This window comes from Lipotes vexillifer, unplaced genomic scaffold, assembly GCF_000442215.2.
Source record: "Lipotes vexillifer unplaced genomic scaffold, Lipotes_vexillifer_v1.1 scaffold58, whole genome shotgun sequence".
In the NCBI taxonomy this organism is placed as follows: domain Eukaryota; kingdom Metazoa; phylum Chordata; class Mammalia; order Artiodactyla; family Lipotidae; genus Lipotes; species Lipotes vexillifer.
Genome location: NW_006781997.1, coordinates 3,583,592 through 3,602,387, shown reverse-complemented (window position 1 = coordinate 3,602,387; position 18,796 = coordinate 3,583,592). Strand labels below are relative to the sequence as shown.

The 18,796-nt window shown below is 40.4% G+C and overlaps 1 protein-coding gene across 1 annotated transcript in view; it reads left to right on the top strand.

The window, feature by feature from the left end:
- Positions 1 to 13,800, top strand: part of SLC35F1 (solute carrier family 35 member F1) — a 425,524-nt gene extending 411,724 nt beyond the window's left edge. Inside the window, exon 9 of the mRNA XM_007454914.1 lies at positions 13,576 to 13,800. Coding sequence (XP_007454976.1) covers positions 13,576 to 13,800 — 225 coding nt within the window. The remainder of the gene's footprint in view (positions 1 to 13,575) is intronic.
- The last annotated feature ends 4,996 nt before the right edge of the window (positions 13,801 to 18,796 follow it).

Below are 18,796 nucleotides of genomic sequence, written 5' to 3'. Positions count from 1 at the left end.
GGATACTGACCCTAGATAGTTAAGGTGCATATCAAAGGAATGATTTCTATGAGTCCAGATTCTTGCATCTTCCCATACATAGAAAAGCACTAAATTCATTAACTTGAGATGTTTGTTTTTTCTTTAGTTAGCAGAAATCTTTTGATGTTTAACTACCTAGTTTGTTTTTGCAAAACTCCTGTATATCCTGGCTCCTCCCTTACCTCTTAGGAATACTCCCTTTTATAGCTGTCTGAGAACTTGTCTCCTGGGCTTAAGTCCTCAGGAAGTTCCCCAGATAAAACATAATTCTTAACTTTTAGGTAGTGCATTTTTTTTCAGTCTACATTACCAGACTTCTTATTGAGAAAAAAAATTTATTAGCCATTGAAACCATAATATGATTTCTTCCTTGACAGCTGTATTCTTTACAATAAATTACTCATCCATTTATTTCATTTTTCTGTCTCTCTTGCCACCAGCAGGTGCATGTGAGAGAAGGAAATGAGGAATTCCAGTATGGTTGCAGGAGAGTTCATTTTTCATTTTGTCAAGGGGTTTCCCCCTCCTGCAGCCGGGATAATATTTCTTGATGATTGTACATTTCTATGAATTGAGAAAGAACAGCTTCCAAATTCATCAACAATCCATTAAAGTTGTTCCAAGATATGTTGAATTAAATAAAGTTGAGCCCCACCCACCCCTGTACAATAAGAGATATGGATTTTGCCCTAGAAGCTTGAATATAGGGAATGGAGGAAACAAAGAGTTACGCTGCAATGTGGTTAACCAAGCATTTAGGAGATGGGAAGAGAATTGGGTGGCACCTCTGGGTGCTGTGTCAGCTGTCACTACAAGACAAGCCCTAAGTTCTCTATTAGACCTGCCCACACCTCCCATGTCCTCAGTTCCAAGTCGATCGTCGCGGCGCTTCATGCTTCTCTGAGGGACTGGTTTTCTGAAAATGAAATGAGATGATACACATGAAAATACTTTGGAGGAAGTAGGCCACAGCTTTGTTTGCTATCTAAGATTATCCATCTTAATTTAGAATTGTTATGAAATGTACCTTCCTAAGTATGGTTCTCATCTTAGAACACTTCTCAGGTTGCGAGAAAGGAGACCAGTTGGCAGGAATTATACACACCACGCAGTGTATGCTAGTGCTATAGAAGGTGTTAAGAGTAAATCCTCTCCATTAAAAAGATGATATGTGACAATAGGACAATAAACGCACCATGGGAAATGCTTAGAAGAGACTCATGTACTCTCAGAACAGTCAGCTTCAGTAATTGAGATTCTTAATTTCTCTTCTTCACTCCCCACGTTTACTCCATCAGCAAATTCTATCCATCCTCCAACAAAATAGATCCCCTTCTGTTTCTACTGCCATCATCTTGGTTCAGAATACAACCATCTCTCACTTAGACCATTTCAATAGTCTCTTGGTCTTTCTGCTTCCACTTATTCCTCTTGTCAATGAAACAATGTTGCCTGCCCTATCCGAAAACAAAGGATGTTGCATCACATCACAGTCATCACATTACAGCCACGGGACTCAGGATAGAAACAGGATGCACCTAGAAGTCAGCCACTGCAGCCACCCCCCAACGGTGCACTCTGAGGAGACCCAGGGCGAGAAAGTACGGGACACTGGCCCCAGATAGCTGAGGTGCATATCAAAGGAATGATTTCAGTGAGCCCAGACTCTTGCATCTTTCCATACACAGAAAAGTGCTAAATTCCTTAACTTGAGATGTCTGTTTTCTGTAATTAATAGTAATCTTTTGATGTTCCAACTACCTGGTCTTTGTTGCAAAAACTCCTATATATCCTGGCTCTTCCCTTAGCTCTTCAGAGCAGTCCCTCAGAGCTGTCTGAGAGGCTGCATCCTGGGTTTAAGTGCTCAGTTTTGTCCGCCAAAGAAACATAATTCTCAACTTTTAGGTGGTGCGTTTTTTGTTTTTTTTTTTAGTTGACAGTCTCTACAGTTAATCACCCACCAGCAGCCGGGGTGATCCTTTTAAAACACCAATCAGATTATGTTCTTTTCTTCTGAATACCCTTTACTAACTTCTTTCTCACTGCATCTTGAGCAAAATTTAGATGCCCTGCTGACCTCTAAGGGCCTGATAACTTTCCTGAGTGCCTATGTCCTATGGCTCTATTGACTGAAAAAAATGCACCACCTAAAAGTTGAGAGTTTTATTTTATTCGACATTCTTAGGACTTCAAGCCTGGGAGACAGCATCTCAGATAAATGCTGAGAAAACTGTTCCAAAGAGGAAGGGGGGAAACCAGGAGATATAGGAGTTCTTGCAACAAAACCAGTCTTTCCCAAAGTCATATTTTGCAGATTAAGTTCTTCAACTTAGTTTCAGTCTGCCTCCCACGATAGACTGGAAACTGGGAACAGAGTTATATCCATTTTATTTGTCACCGTATCCCCAGCACATGATACATAATAGGAACTCGGTAAGCATTTCTTGAAGGGATGGATCTGATATTTAGGGTGATATTTAGGGTCTCAGATCATGGTTAAGCTCAGTTATTAAATGAATAATTACTGAGCTATTAGTTACTTCGTCTATTACTAATAGTTACTGAGTCTATTCGTTTCATAGGGCCGCTGTAACAGATTACCACAAACTTTGGTGGCTTGAAACAAACAGACATTTATTCTCTCACAGTTCTGGGGTCAGAAGTTCGAAAGTTTCACTGGTGGGCCAAGACTAAGGTTCAGCAGAGCCATGTTCCAACTCGAGGCTCTAGGCTCTAGAGAATCTGTTCTTTCTCCCAGCTTTTGTTGCTGCCAGCATTCCTTGGCCTGTGGCTCTATCACTCCAGTCTTTAAGGCCAGCATCTTCAAATCTCTCTTCTCTGTCTTCACATCCCCTTCTTCTCTGTGAGTCTAAAATCTTCCTCTGCTCCCTCTTGTGAGATACATGTGACTGCATTTCGGGCCCACCTGAATAACCCAGATGTATTAGTCTGCTCTGGCCACCATAACAAAATACCATAAGCTGGGTGGCTTGGATAGCAGAAACTTGTCACACATTTGAAGGCTGGAAGTCCCAGACCAGAGTCCAGCAGGGTTCAGTTTCTGGTGAGGGCTCTCCTCCTGGCTTGCAGACAACTGCCTTCTCACATCTTCGCATGGCCTTTCCTCCGTGTGTACACGTGAGGGGGAGCGCAGGACGGTGGGAGAGAGAGCTCACTGATCTCTTTTCATAAGGACACTAGTCCACCTTTATGACCTCATTTAACTTTAATTACCTTAACAGAGGCCCCATCTCTAAATACAGATACATTGTGGGTCATGGCTTCAATATACAAATTTGTTGGGGAGGGGTACACAGTTCAGTCCATAGCACCCGGGATAATCTGTCATCTCAAACTCCTTAATCACATCTGCAAAGACCCTTTTCCCAAATAGGGTAACCAACATTCACAGGTTCCAGGGATTAGGATGTGAATGTACTTTGGGGTCCACTTTAAAGCTTAGCACAACGAGGAAGCAAAATTAATTGCTAAACTTACATATACTCAGGGCTGCTCAAACGTGATTTGTGTCAATGGGGAGCAGTTGCTCAAAATTAATAAACAAGGTAAAGCAGAATAGGAATTTATGAGGACTTATATAGTTATCATTGTAAGAAAACTCAAGATAAATATATCCAGACACTGAGCCTATAAGCCAGGGGGTTATTATTTGCATTGCCAAAAAAGCCTTCCTCTCCAGATGGATTGATTGTCTCTTAAGTTGCCAATTCTATAAATGCATTTTCAGTTCAACTTGATTTATGCTGAAGTTTTCAGAGAGGGCTATTGAGGAAGGTTTTTTATATCTATCTTTGCTTTAGCATTTACTTCTTGTGATATAAAGATAACAATATAGCTGACATTTATTGAACATTTACTATGTGCCAAGAACCACACCAAAAGTTCTATACATGCATTTCATTTAATGCTCACAAAAGTCCCATATGGCAGGTACTATTATTATCCTTTGTTAACTGATGCATGACCAGAGGTATAGAGAAGTAAGGAACTTGTCCAAGACCATAGCAAGGAGGTGGCAAACAGGTATGCAAACCCCAGCATTCTGACTCTAGAGCTTGTACTGTGAACTACCACTTGATATTGCCTGGAAAATATCATTAAACACTCCATTTCTAAAACTTGCCATGGAGAGAAATTGTTATAAAAGTTTATATCAGCATCTAGCCCTTTAATATAACAGATTTTTGTGTTGTTAATAGTCAGGGTTATCCAGAGAAATAGAACCAATAGGGTGTGTGTGTGTGTGTGTGTGATCTATCTTTATCTCTATCACTACATAGTCTTATCTATCCATCTTCCAATCTAGAGCTAGAGAGATAGAGAGATGGATTTATTTTAAGGAAGTGTCACATGTGATTGTAGAGGCAGGCAAGCTTGAAATCTGGAGGGCAGCCTGGCAGGCTGGAGTCCCAGGGAAGAATTGGTGTTGCAGCCTGAGTCCAAAGGCAGAATTTCTTCTTCCTTGGGGACCTCAGTCTTTTTCTCTTAAGACCATCAACTGATTGAATGAAGCCCATCCACATTATGCAGGGTAATCTGCTTTACTCAGAGTCCACTGAGTTAAATGTTAATTTCATCTAAAAAATATCTTCACAGCAACCTCCAGACTGATGTTTGACCAAATATCTAGGCACTATGACTTAGCCAAGCTGACACATACAATTAACTGTCACAGGTCTACGTCTTCTCAACCCGGCACCCATATACACATCTCCTTAAATCATACTTAATCTCAAAATAAAGACAATAACAAGATGGTACTTTCGCCCAACATGATACAACTAGCCTGCACACAACTGAAAACACACTAACCTTCTCCCTAGAAAAGGATGCAAACATCTTGGGGGATGTTCACTCTTCTTCTTGGTGTCCTGGAACTTTAAAATCAATACTATGGTGTAAAATCAATGCATCTTATAAAGATACTTTATATACACACACTGACAACCATATTAATAACAAAATAAGGAGTAAATACTCGTGACAATTACAGACCTCATTTCTGTAACTGGTCATGCTGCTGTAGCTGGTACTTATAACTACCTTCTTCCAGTACCCGTTCTCTACTCCACTTGTCGTCAGCAAGTACCTCAGCCAACCACGTGGTTCTTTACCTGGTGGGGTGACCCAGCCTTCATTCCTAAAGAGTCGGAGCCATTAGTAGTCCTGCCTGGATTGGGTTGTTGAAGGTTTCCATTGACTTCAGTCACAGGCCATGGTAATACAAAGAGATGCCTAGGAGATCTGTAATCCAGACGTGCTCTTACCTCCATCATGAAGTAGCAGCCCAATTTCCCCTTGGTAACCGAGGCTGACCACCCCAGCACAGTGACAAGAACTCCCTTCTTTGTTCATTGAGAAGCACGAAGAGCCCGAAGTGGCTGGGTGCCAATCTTAACTTTCAGTTCAGTGGAATCATTGTGTGTCTCCTGATGAAAATGTTCCTCCCTTTGGAACTAAGACTTCTAGATCAGCAGAGCATAAGGTTGCAGTGACAGGAAGCAAAATTTTACCAGTGGATCACTAGGAAAAAGTGAATGGTGCCACTCCCATTTCCATCTCTTGATTCCACTGTGATGGAACAGATGGTCTTTGAGGTGTATTGAGCTGCAATGCTATCACTTCCATGAATTAAGATCCTTCACCTGCTTTAAAATTCAGTCCCTTGCAAAATCACTCCAGCCCAGCGTGTACCCCTGTGTTGTGTAGAGAGAAAATAGATCTTGTGATGCAAGAGTCCAAACATGAGAGTGAAGGCCACTGCTCGGTGTACCTCACACACAAATGTTATCCTTTCTTGACTAGTGATAATAAGAACCAGTCGTGGGAAGGAGACATATATGAGCCATCGAATGGCCTTTGTTGTAAGTGAGCCTATAATTAAACATTCCCACAGACTAGCCCCCTTTTATTCCACTTCCGGCTTGGCTATGAAGGTCTTTTGCTGGACTGCAGAGAATAGAAATCTGCATGAACGAGGATTTCTAACAATTCATCAAACCAAGTGAAAAGGTCTGCTTGTCATATAAAAGATAGTGGCAGGAATCCATTTTTAGCTCCTTGTTGCTGTACTCATGTGTGAAATTACCCACAGGGGAAGATACTTGCCTGTAAAAGAACCCTTATTGGCCTTAGATGTGATTGGCTGCACAGAATATACTGCCAGATGAATTGGTTTTGCAAACCAAACAGAAGGCCTCATAAACTGAACTCAGATGGCAAGGGGGACGTAGCCTTGCTCCGAGTGACAGTGTCAGGCCACGGAGAGGCAAAGGCCCTGGTTGCTGCTTCTCTCCTTAACCATATGATATTTGGAGGATAAGTTGTTTCCCAAGTTTTTAAATCTTAGTGATATCTTGGTTTTCTGATATGGATTGAGAGACCATTTGGCATTTGGACTAAGGTACTCATTGATTTATTTTCTGTCTCAATTAGATTAGCATGAATTTGGGATTATTTCCTCTCTCCTAATTGGAGAAAGAATGTGGAAGGAGGCGTGGAGGTCAGTATTCTTAGTCCCTAAAAACAACCAATTTCAGTGTCTGTCGATAGATTGTGTGCCATGCCCACATTTGGCATTTTCCATGCTATGACTTAGAAAAAAGAAATGTTGCAATATTTAGCCAGAGAAATTTAGCCCCTTTTTATTTTCTTAAAAACAAAAAAGAATGAAGAAAAAAGAGGAGGAAGAGAAATAAGAGGAGACAAGACTAGGAGACAAAGCAATAATGAGGCGGGTCCGAAGAATTTGAAAAAGCTTGGGCCTCTGAGGGGAATTTATTTCCAGTGCAGTAAACTCAGAAGCAGAAGTTTTGCATTTTTAATGCCCTTAATAATGATAAAAATGATCTTGTTAGGTTAGTGCAGAGCCAAAGTTAGGAGGTCAAGTACCAACCTGTTTATGTTGGTGTTTCTGTGGAGCCAGGTCTGTCTAGTTTCCTTGCCCTGAATAGCAATTGACTCAGATTCAGCAGCAGTAGATCAGGACCAGGCAGAGCCTTTTGTCACAGGATCCCACCCAGGCCACAGCTTACAGCCTGCCCAGCAATGACCAGCTTCCTCTGGTCTTCTCCCCACCATTCCACTCCCAGGTTCAAGGTGTGGTCCACAGCCCTCTTACACTCACACGGCTGCTGAGAGACGTGTTTTCATTGGTGAGCTGTCCTCTCCCTCCTGGCCCAGGACACTCAGCAGATTGGCTGTGATCCACAGGGTCCACCTTTCAACCCACATATCAGGTGGGGACCCAAGAGACCTTGGGCTCCCCTTTTAGTTACAAAATCCAATTTTACCTACCCATAATATTTGGGCTTAAAAACTCCACGATGGCAGCATTATCTTTAATTATGATTCATTCTTTTTTTTTTTTTTTGAAGAATTAGTGGATTGATTCTTTTTTTAATTAATTAATTTATTTTTGGCTGTGTTGGGTCTTCATTGCTGCGCGTGGGCTTTCTCTAGTTGCAGTGAGCAGGGGATACTCTTCGTTGCGGTGCTAGGGCTTCTCATTGCTGTGGCTTCTCTTGTTGCGGAGCATGGGCTGTAGGCATGTGGACTTCAGTAGTTGTGGCTCCTGGGCTCCACAGTTGTGGCATGCGGGCTCTAGAGCTCAGGTTCAGTAGTTGTGGCACCCAGGCTTAGCTGCTCCACGGCATGTGGGATCTTCCTGGACCAGGGCTTGAACCCGTGTTGCCTGCATTGGCAGGTGGATTCTTAACCACTGCGCCACCAGCGACGTCCCATGATTCATTCTTTTAATTGGTATTTTGCTTAACTTTGTCACTGATGTGTCTTTAAATTACCCTGGTACCTAAGATCTCCAAACTGTGTAATCTGATTCTGTTTGAAACAGAATTGGGCTTATTTATTCCTTTTAGTCTAGAAATCTTGGTTAGATATGCCAGTTGATTTGGCTTTATATGTGCATTTCATATCATGGAGTGTGGTAGTACAGGGGAGAAGACACTTTGTTTTACACTGCAGAGTATTCAGGACAGTTCCCCAAATTTAATTATTAAAAGTCTAATTTTTCCCAGGCATAACTTGCTGCCGAAATTGCCAGGCCAGTCTCTCTACATGGAAATTCTTCCCAGCAGCTCTTGAACCTCACCTTTACCAGCCTGTGCATATAACCTTGGGAATGACCAGTCACTGCTTTCATGGTTCTACTTACCCATGATTGCATTGACTTCTGAAGCAACTGCTAAATTTGTAGACTCCCAGACTCTACCTTCTTAGATGTTTTCTGCTAAAGAGTTTAAAATGTGGAAAAGTTTGATTACATCTGTGTCTGTTTAAAAGAATAAACTTGAATAAGAACTAGAAAGGAAATCATTATTGTGGCCACATGTCCTTTGTATACGTGAAATCCTCCCATGTCAAAAGCCAGGTCTTAAGGCAAATTAGAAATATCCTTGAATTCATTTCTGAGACGCTTCCTTATGCAGTTGAGAGACCAGTTTCAACTCCTTTGCTCACCTGTTATACATGAGAAGCCTTCAGGGGTGGTGTTCTTTCAGGCTACTCAGTTTCTCTCAAGAAAAGTTCAGAAGGCGGATCCTATCAGGTCAGCAGTAGTGGCTCCTATATGTGTGTGTGTGTGTGTGTGTGTGTGTGTGTGTGTGTGTGTGTGTGTGTGTGTATACACTAAAAGAGAGAGACAAAGAGAGAAAAATATGTGCTGGGTAAATTTAGAAAAGAATTATATGGGGGAAGGGGGCTCTCCAAGTTTTTCAGTCCTGTTTCCTCCTAGCCATTGAGAAATTTTCTTGGCCTGTATCTTTCTTCTTTCTAATTTGACCTTATTTTCTCCCTCCTTCCGATTGTATTTTTCTCTGAGCTTCCTCAGCTCTCCAAGTTAGACCTAAATTGGATTTAAATCTAAATCTCCCCTTCTTCTCAGATAACTTCAGGAGCTTTACTAACCCAAGTCTCATCCCCTGAACCCCACTTTCCTAGGAAACCCACCAACTGCTCTTTTCCATGTCTTTCTTCCACCTCTCACAAGCGACATCGTTTCTGATTCCAACGAACCTTTGTTTTTTGTGGTGACAGAACTGCCATACATCTCTAAGAACTAAGAGAATCTTTTAACTTTTCATTACCTATTATATCAAAATTAGTTCTGGTCATTAATAGGCCCAAGTGGAGTCACTGAGCAAAAGCAACCAGTCTAACATCAGGAACCTTGTAAAAGCCATGTTACGCAGAGGCATACACCATAAAAGGCCTCTTTTAACGTGCACTCTCCGGGGAAGAAGGAAAAACCAGGCCCTCCGTGTAGAGGCAGTTGGTACACACATTCAGTGAAAGTAGAGCTTTAACCCACAGTCACTTCATGCCCTACCTCACGCCTCTCTGTGGTTGCCCACGTTCTCCTCTGCTTACCCCTGCCATCTTTTAGTCAACCCAAAAACGAATACCTGCCTTAAAAACTGCCCTCTTCCCCACATAGTATAGTTGATATATTTATAAATATATTTTGAAATGGCTTTCAAACCATGTGGTTTTCTACTTGTATAGATTTAGGCCCATTAAAGTCATTCGTTTATTAAAACTCAACTTAGATGTTTAATACCAAAACTAAAATGAAAATTTGCTCTGTCCCTAACTGATGTGCTGAATGTCCCATTAGCTAACTATGAATTATATTGAGATGCCAGCTGGCTAAGAGCTAGGTTTCATCCCTAGTTGGAGGTTAAAGAGCTTGGTGCAGATTTATCATCAGTCTTCCAAGCCACCCCATTCTGAATAATGGCTCGTGTCCCAGTCAGATTGCTTTAAGCAACACGCAGACATTCTCCTTATGTACAGCAACTGCTTTCTGATCCTTGCTAGCAGTGAGACCCATCAAGATGGAAAAAGGCAAGAGAAAAGTCAGTAGTGTGTGCAGTGGGGTAGTGAGAAAGGGTGCATCCTTTTTCAGCTTCTCAAAATCACAAGTCAGATAAAATGCAGGCAAAAGTGCAGCACCGAACACAAAGCATCTTCTGATGGGCTACAGTTGACTGTGGTGAGGACCATGGAGTACACTTCAGACAGCAGCCCGTATTCTTAAAGGGAGGCAGCAAACCTCTACCTGAAACTCACCTTATCTGTCACTGGGAGATGGCTTTCCAGGAACTAGGCATGAGTATTTCTTTGCAGTAAACAAATTAAGCAGCCTAGAATATACAGAATTTTTGTTTGATTGATTGGCTTTTTAAATAATTGCCCTATCAGGATAAGTGCAGCATCTAGAATTGAGGGTCATCCAGTTAGTTACCCCTGTTAAATTTTCTTTTTTCTTGTCAATCTATAAAGAGGAGAAAAATGAAACTTTTTCTTACTTTTTAAGATACAAAGCCTTTCTGTAATTATTTTTAACATTCAATATTTCTCCAGATTAACCTAATGCTTGCGTTACTGCTCCCATTTTGGGTTTGTGTGTTAAATGAAAACTTTCTCTACCAACTATTAATAAAACCGCTTGGGTGACTTCCAAGATGCCTCTGTCATATAAAATTCCATTCCGTCTGTATTTTGAACAATTTTAGAGTGAATTCTGTATGCTTAAATGGAAATGCATTGTAAGTAAGGTATGTGTTGTCATTCTAAAGCTGTGTCCCAGGAAAAAAGTCTGTAGTGGTTTAATCACTCAACTTGATCGTTCCATGCCCCAAAAATGATTGATTCGGGTATGATTTTTTACACTGGCAAAGGCATTAGCTTTACAAAAAATGGCTATTAAAATCTTTGTCATATTGATCAAGTCAGAATATAGGAGCCAAAATTAGAAACTGAGAGGAATTCAAATCCTTCTCATACCCTGTATCAGATCCTTTCCTGTCTCTACATTATTTCAGTTGCCAAATCCTGTCCACCCCGAGTTTATGATACTTCCTCTGCTGGTCCTCTGGTCAGCAGCCTACAACGTTCTACCCAGACTCTTGCCTTCTGAATTGCTCCTCCCAGTTCATCGTCTTATCACTCGCCTCTAACTGACCACAGGTTTGAAGATGACTTTTGGAGTCAATGATTAAGGATCAGTGCTATGACTCCCCCTTTCAAGGAGTCTTTGTTTAGCATTTTATGTATGAGAGATGACGTTGGATTGAGTTGAAAGCTACAACATTTGACATACACTATTGGTACAGGCTGATTTTTTTATGGTTTCTTTCTTTAGTATGAAACTTTAATTAAATTCATTAATTCATTCAAAATGTAAACAAAGAGCAAATAACACTTAGTAGATGCCTGCACTATGCCGGGCTCTGCACTTGACACTGGTCAAGAAAGACAGAGTCCCATAGCCAAGGGACTATAGGAGAAAGGCAATTTCATCAATGATTATATAAGAGTATTGTAACAGTCTTATATGTAAGGTCACTGATGATAAGATAGTGCTGTAATAATAATAACAATGGAGCCAATGTAGGTTGAACACTCACTGCAAGGTAGGCAGTAGGATGAGTGCTTCACGTGCTTTACCTAATTTGATCTTTATAACAACTCTATAGAGTAGGTACAATTATTATCCCCACTGTACTGATAAGGAAACTTGGACCTTGAAAAAAGTTGTCCACAATGACAGCCAGAGAGGAGTGAGGCTAGATTTGACTCCTGTTTGTGGTTATAATGCAGTTCTAATCTCAGAGCCCCATTCTTAATCTCTCGGCCTTCATCTGCTGTAACAGGGGTGGCCTCTCACCCAAGACCTGAAAAGTTCTCACTGGAAACTGGAGGTGCATGAGGGGATTTTTGAAAATGAGAGCCATTAACAAAATATTTGAAATGTTTCTAATGTTAGGAACAAACTCATTTCATTTGCCAAAGTTTCAGGTAAAGGATGAAGCTCTTGGATGTAGAACTTCAGGAAGCAAATTTGGGGGTAAATAAGTTTTCTGAGATCATATACAGCAGTCCTGAGTTAGTGGTCTTCTTTTGCTACCATTTTGTTTTACAGACAAATTCATAAAGAAAAAAATTATTTTCACTGCTAAGCTAATTAAGTGAAGCTGTTACAAGCTGAGTCTAGTATACAAATCCATCTGAGAAAGTATTATCATATGAGTGTGAAGGATAAAGGACTTATAGGACGGGGTGAGGAGTGCTGTAGAAAATCAGAAAGTGATCTTTAGTCTTAACTACCTTGCTGCTGCTAAAGAGAGAGACAGAGAGGTAAAAAACAAAACAAAACAAAACATCATAGCAGGAACTTTTAACCACAGGAATATTTTTTCTAAGTGCCATTTTCAAAACTGCCTTTCCTATTATTGAGCATTATAGCCACCTTTTAACTCTTTATTATAACATTGCAACTTAACTTTATAGACTCTCTGGATCCTTTTCCTGTTTTCCTTTCTTCCAGCTTCCAATTAATTTTTGTCTTTTTTTTTTTTTTTTTTTACCAGTTTTTAGTTCTTTTACAGTATGAGCATAAAAAATAAAATAGGAAAATCAAATTGATCCTTTTTTCCCAATGGATGCAAGATGTAGTCAAGACTGGGACAACAGCTGTCAACTGCAATGGGAGTTGGTAGGCCATAAGTGCATTGCATTGTTTTAATCTATCTGTACCTCTGTTTCTCCACTCAGACTATTAAGTCCTTGATGGTAAGGACCATATGTTTTCATTTCTGTTTCCCCAGCACATACTTCAAAGTTTAATACAGAGAAGACAGAAGAAAACTATTGGTTGAATGAAGGAGTGAATGAGTGAATGAAACAACAGAAATGGCAACACTCATACTGTTACCTCCCTCTCCCCCACTAACTACTCAAGTAATTCCAGAATAACTACTCAAGAAGGCCCAGAAGGTGTAGTTTTTTTCAAAAACATATGTAAATTGTCGGGGAAGTTGAATACACCAATATTTTCTTTTTTTTCACCACAAAACTCTATATGAGTTGTCGAGCAGTAGTTTAGGAACAGAACACTATATATCCATCCCTATTTGGTTTTATTTTTAGATTAATGGAGCAAGAATGAAATGTTATACTATTTCTTTCTATCCAAGGATAATCTAATCTTGCAAAGACAGTTACCAAAGTCAATAACAATTCCTACTCAGAAGACAAATAGTGTCTGAACTGGATTAAGGTGAAACAAAAAGTGCCTGATGCAGCTGTGTCAGTGAGGGACTCAGTGTTTATGGCTTCATTACAACCTTAAGTGGAACGTCTCTATTTCTTCCGTGTTTAATGATGAAGTCACAAACAACCAACTCTTTGTTGAGTGATATTGGAGAGTATTTGCTTTTAACTTGTATTTTAATTCGTGATTAACTAACTCTCTCTCACATCAGGTACTCAGATGGGTGCTTTAGGGACAATTAGCTGAGTGTTCCTCTGTGTTAGCCACAGAGTCAAGAAAAAAGATAAGGAGAATCAGTAAGACCAAGACAGGGTAGAAGAGAACGTTCACCTTCCATCAAGATCCTTGGCCGACTCATCAAGCTGCCTGTCAACGGCTCCGCTCCCGTCTCTGTGCCTCATTCATGGGTAAGTGCTTCTGCTCTGGCTGCTAAGTGACTTGGCTGTTGTGTTGTTTAGTTTTCAGGACTTTATCTCCTGTCTTTCTTCACCATCCTCCTCGGCCTGGTGCTCTACTCCTCCACCTCCACATACATAGCCCAGGACCCCCGCGTTTACAAGCAGTTCCGCAATCCTTCGGGACCCGTCGTGGACTTACCAGCCACAGCTCAGGTGGAGCCTTCAGTCACCTATACCAGCCTGGGCCAGGAGACTGAAGACGAGCCCCACGTTCGTGTGGCCTAGGACGACACCCTCCCAGCCCACTGAGGACACCTCCGCGGCCGTGTGTCCGCCCGTCATCTCTGTTTTGTACATAGAGAAAGGTATTTATTAGGTGCGGTTTACACAGGTGGACTGCAAGGTAGCGAATCTGAAAGCCTGTAAAAGGCATAAGCTAAACATCCCTGGAGACACAGGCTCTGATCCACCTGACCTGGGGAGATGCCTAGCTAGTGTGTATCCGGGTCACAACCCCCCTGCATTAATTACTGTGAAAATGTTTGAATCAAAAGCAAGTATTATTGTTTGTATTATTACGGTTACTGTTACTACACCGACTTCCAGGAGGAGCTTTTGTACTCCTGATGGGAACTCTCACCAGACCCACTCACATGTAGTTAACATCAATCCCACTTTTCTATGGCAAGTCACTTTTTAAGAATCACACTTTATTTTTGTGCACAGTCTCTGAGTGCTGCATGCCACAGGAGCTCCACCCTATGACGCTTCCTTATCCTAGGGACCTGGGGGCTCGCAGTTTCCTCTGTTACCTGTTGGATTGCCTGCTCAATATGTATTTTGTGCTGTGACCCTTGTGGGGAGTGGCAACAGACCATATAATTCTCTATTCTAGGAATAGATATAAAACAAACATTTTAGCCTTTTTATATTTCGATCTCTGATTACTCCAGGCCATTGCCTTGCTGTTGTGCCACATGATTCTGCTAATCAAGTCCCTGTAATAACAGGATGAGGAAAGTTCCGTTTCTGCGGCTTATGGGAAACCCCAGAAATAATATTATTTGTGCTTAGGGCAATACATTTTTTTTAATCTTTCTGCTCCTCCCTATGTTCCCTCTTCAAAAAATATATTGGTTTTCCTTTTCCCCCCTAGATTCCTTTAGTGATAATATGGAAATCAATCAAGGCACTGGAAAAAGCCATGGTCCTCTGCCCTCTTGTGTGACACCCTTTTTGAAATACACCAGCATGGGAAATTACCTTTATTGTGGAGTGTCATTGGTTGTTTGGCCTCCCAACAAAGTCAGGGTGCTGATGTGGAACAGTCTCTGACGATAGTTTGATTGATCTGGCCATTTTGTAGTGGTAAAAATACCACCAATGAAAAAGTCTGGCATTGTGGTCATATCTGGCATCCATTCAATAGCGGAATATATCACACAACATTCTTATGGATACAGAGAATATTACAGGGTCCTGATAAGGCTTTGAGGGGTATGTCACTGGTCTAATTTTGTTGCCCTTAAAATAGCCCTTTCTTCAAACACAGAAAATCAAGAAACACCACAAACCTCTATGATTTACAATAGATTCTACATGTCAGTGTGTGCAATAGTCTTTACCTTTGGCTGGCTTCAATACGACTCGAAAAGATCCTCGATAGAGTTACAGGGTTTGTAAAGGGAAAATAAATGTTTTGGGCAATTCAAATCAATACATCTTAAGCAAGCAAAGCAAAACATCAGTGGGGTCTCTGTAAGGTAGAGAACAGATTGCAGCTTAGTCAGGATTTCCATAGTCGCCTGAACAAGGCCTAAATACGGCTGGCGGAAGCATCCCATGCTGTCCGCCAGCACCCATGTGACACTTCTGCCTGCCCTCTACCCCAGGACAGGTAGTCCTGGCCCTGGAGTTGGAGCAGACAAACTATCTTTTCTGACATGCAGAGTTTATGCTCAACTCTGTTCAATCCCCTTAGAAACACGTTTTATTTTCAGTGAAAAAAAAAAAATCACCATTAAAGCTATATCAAGTTAAAAGAGCTTTGCCAATGTTTGCTCTCTGCTACCTTTTAAACCAATTAAATACCTTTCTCTGAATATTTTGTCGATTCGGATCTGAAGACCTTTAAAGACTGTGGTTTTATTTTTGTGTTTACATTCCTTTGGTTTGCATAATTTGCTTGATTTGTTGCGTTCTTAGTATTTATTTTAAGCCAAATGTTTTAGTCTTTTTTATTCATTTTTATGACACTAATTTGTAGACGCTTAGTAAAGTCTTATGAGAAATAAGCGGATGAAAGTATTTCCAAGTCGACTCAGTGGACTGGGAATTTTTTTCAAATTTAAATTTCAAAAGGTTTTGCAAATCAGTGGATGGCTACAAGTTGCCACCTGAATGATTTTCTAGGATATTTTAATTGACTCCACTGTATGGAAACCAAGTGTGAATGTTAAGGTGAATTCACTGTATACCCTTTACCATCCAATGTCCTTGTACACAAGATTTTCATGTCACTGGGGTAGCTCACTGTGTTGGTTCTTCTCCATTTAGAAAGGCTGACAACATACTGAATTGTCTGAGATCAGGAGTTCCAGATTGACCCTTCGGGGAAAAAAGAAAATAGCAAGAAACAAACTCTTTTTCCATGTAAAAACATCGATCCTTTGGGAGTGGGGTGGGAAATGGGGGTAGGACATCATAAACTCTAGCTGTTTGAGTTTCTGAAGTTTCATAACCTCAGTAGACACCAGCAAAAATTTCAGCTTTTCACTCCACCACCAACCACTCTCTCCTCTACAAATGAGACTTTAGCAATTTGTCTAGAATTTGGTTGGGTAAGCCAACCTTAGCTCTCCTAAGTGGTGGTCCTCACTTACTCAATGACAACTTGCACTGGGGATACCGCTCGCCTTGGTCACACTTTCCCACAGCTCCGGACTCTGAAATACACAACCAGGTAGAGCAAGCAATGGAAAAATTTGCACCACTGTGTCCCATGAAAATGTTTCAATGTTTAGTTTAGGTATTGCTAACTTGTGCTATTAACCTTTTGACAAGCAGTGTAGTATTGTTTGTTTTGGGTTTGTTTTTGATTTGTAACCATTAAGTAGTCCCCAGCTAGCTACCAGTACAGATTTTACCCCATGGGTAGGATTCTACTGTCAAGCCACGTAACAAAGCACACTAATCCAGACACTGCAAATGGAAAATATGAACCAAAAAGGAAATTGACACCGATAAGTTGAACAAACTCTCCATTTTTGATATTTGCATGCTCCCCTATGGACTGGCTGTGGCAATGTAATGCCTGTATAATGTTTTCAAATAAAAATAAATGCTTTATGAAAGCACAGAGTTCTTGGTTTTCTTGAGTGTTTGTCTGCACTATGACAACCAGGGAAGCAGCTCCTGTGGGATGCTAGAAATAGCAACGAAAGTAGATAGCAGGGTACATGTCAAAATAAAAACCAGAAAGAAAATATTTCCAAATTAGGAAGGGCACAGTTGGTCTCAGAGCTGTAGCTTCGAAAAGCCAAATTAAACACATTTGTAATTTGCAAAACTAATTATTTATCTAGGTACTTAAGGAGGCTCTGGGGCTACAACTTCCAAGCCCACATTTAAAACACATGTAGGACAATTATAAATTTACCCCCAAGAAACAATTTCTCATAAAGAAGAAAGTTTCGTGTAAGCTGCCCTCGGCACAATGCCAGACACAAAGAAAGAGCATTAACATTTATAAAGCAGGACTGTTTGTGTTTCTGCTCTGAACTTACACAGCATCTTGTCATGGTCACTTCTCCACTAACTGCAGTCACCCAGTAATTTTAAGTACCGAGAAACGATTGTATATAAATTTACATGTTCTTGTCATTTATGTTCATAATCAGACCCCAAAAGTTAAATGAGCTAAAAAGACTGTGTCCGAGTTATAGATTTAAAATCTTAAAAGAAAAACAGTCATTTTTCAAGGAAAAAAAGGAGCGAGCAGTGGCACACAGCCTTTATACAGGGCTCTTAAGTAGAGATCCGTTGCGATCTGCTTTTATAAGTAGAACAGTACCGCACTTCACTAAATAATTTGTTTAAACAGCGTGATTCAGTTTAAAAAAAGTTTTTTCCTTGAGAAAAGTAACTCTTTCTCTAAAGTATTGTTTATTTTTATTTAGTAAACTCTTTGATCAAAGATGAAATACAGTTGAACGTCAACTCAGTCTGTGTCTAAGTGTCCAACAATTCTAAATTATTGGGGTCCACATAGTATACCTAATAAACATATATGTCATGTTTAGTCTGTCTTCCCAGTGAATTATCATTTTCTTAAGAGAAAGAATTGGGTTTCCTAAATGCTTGGAAGTTCTTGCAAAGGGAAGCTAAGGCAGTACTTGAATGGTTTTTGTGACTGTTAGCATGAAGAAAAAGAGAAACAAGTAAAATTCAGCAAGTGAGCTGTAAGTACTGTATTGTCTTGATGTTCCATAGGAAAACAAATTGAATATCTGCAGTAATAGGGGCTGAAATCAAATCCAGCTGATCTATTTTCAGGCCCCACGAAACACCTTGCTCATGGAAGGCTCTCACATCTTTTTTTTTTTAATGGAATCTAACTTCTAAATCAGAAATACAAAGTACAAGGCTAAGATAGTCTATTACAAAATATTCCGCTTTTCCTTCTACAACTAAGTACTTTTTTCTGTAAAATTCCTGTTCTTGGAAAGAAAGGCATCACAAGGTCCAATTAAGCCACCCTTGAATTTTTTAACAAACCCTTAAAATGTTAGTCTATTCCTTCAGGTTGACCCTGGGATAAAAAACAACAAAGTGAAGTTCTTTTTTTCACTTACAAATAGTGTTTTTGAACGCATAACGTTGCTTCTTAATTATGTACACTGATCTTTCTTTTTTCTTTCTTCTCTTCCTTTTTTCTTCGATTTTTTAAATTTCTTTTTCTTTTTTCTTTCTGCGAACATAAACAGAGGACTCATTCTGGGCCACCTACTCAGTCTCTGTCCTTTATTCTCTATGTGGTCAAAAATGTTTAATTCAAAAAAAATTATAATACAGCTGGAAAGCCCCACACCTGCCAGATGGCCTTTCATTAGTGCCTGAAAGGACAAGGCATTGTGTGTCACTTTTTAGACAGCCAGGCAAGTCGCCTCCAAACGACACTGCAACCTGATTAACAGGGAAAACTAATGATCAGAGGGGGGAGGTCCCTGGGAATAGATTAAAATTAGGGGCTTCCATCTGGATAGACAAAGGCCTGGTGTAA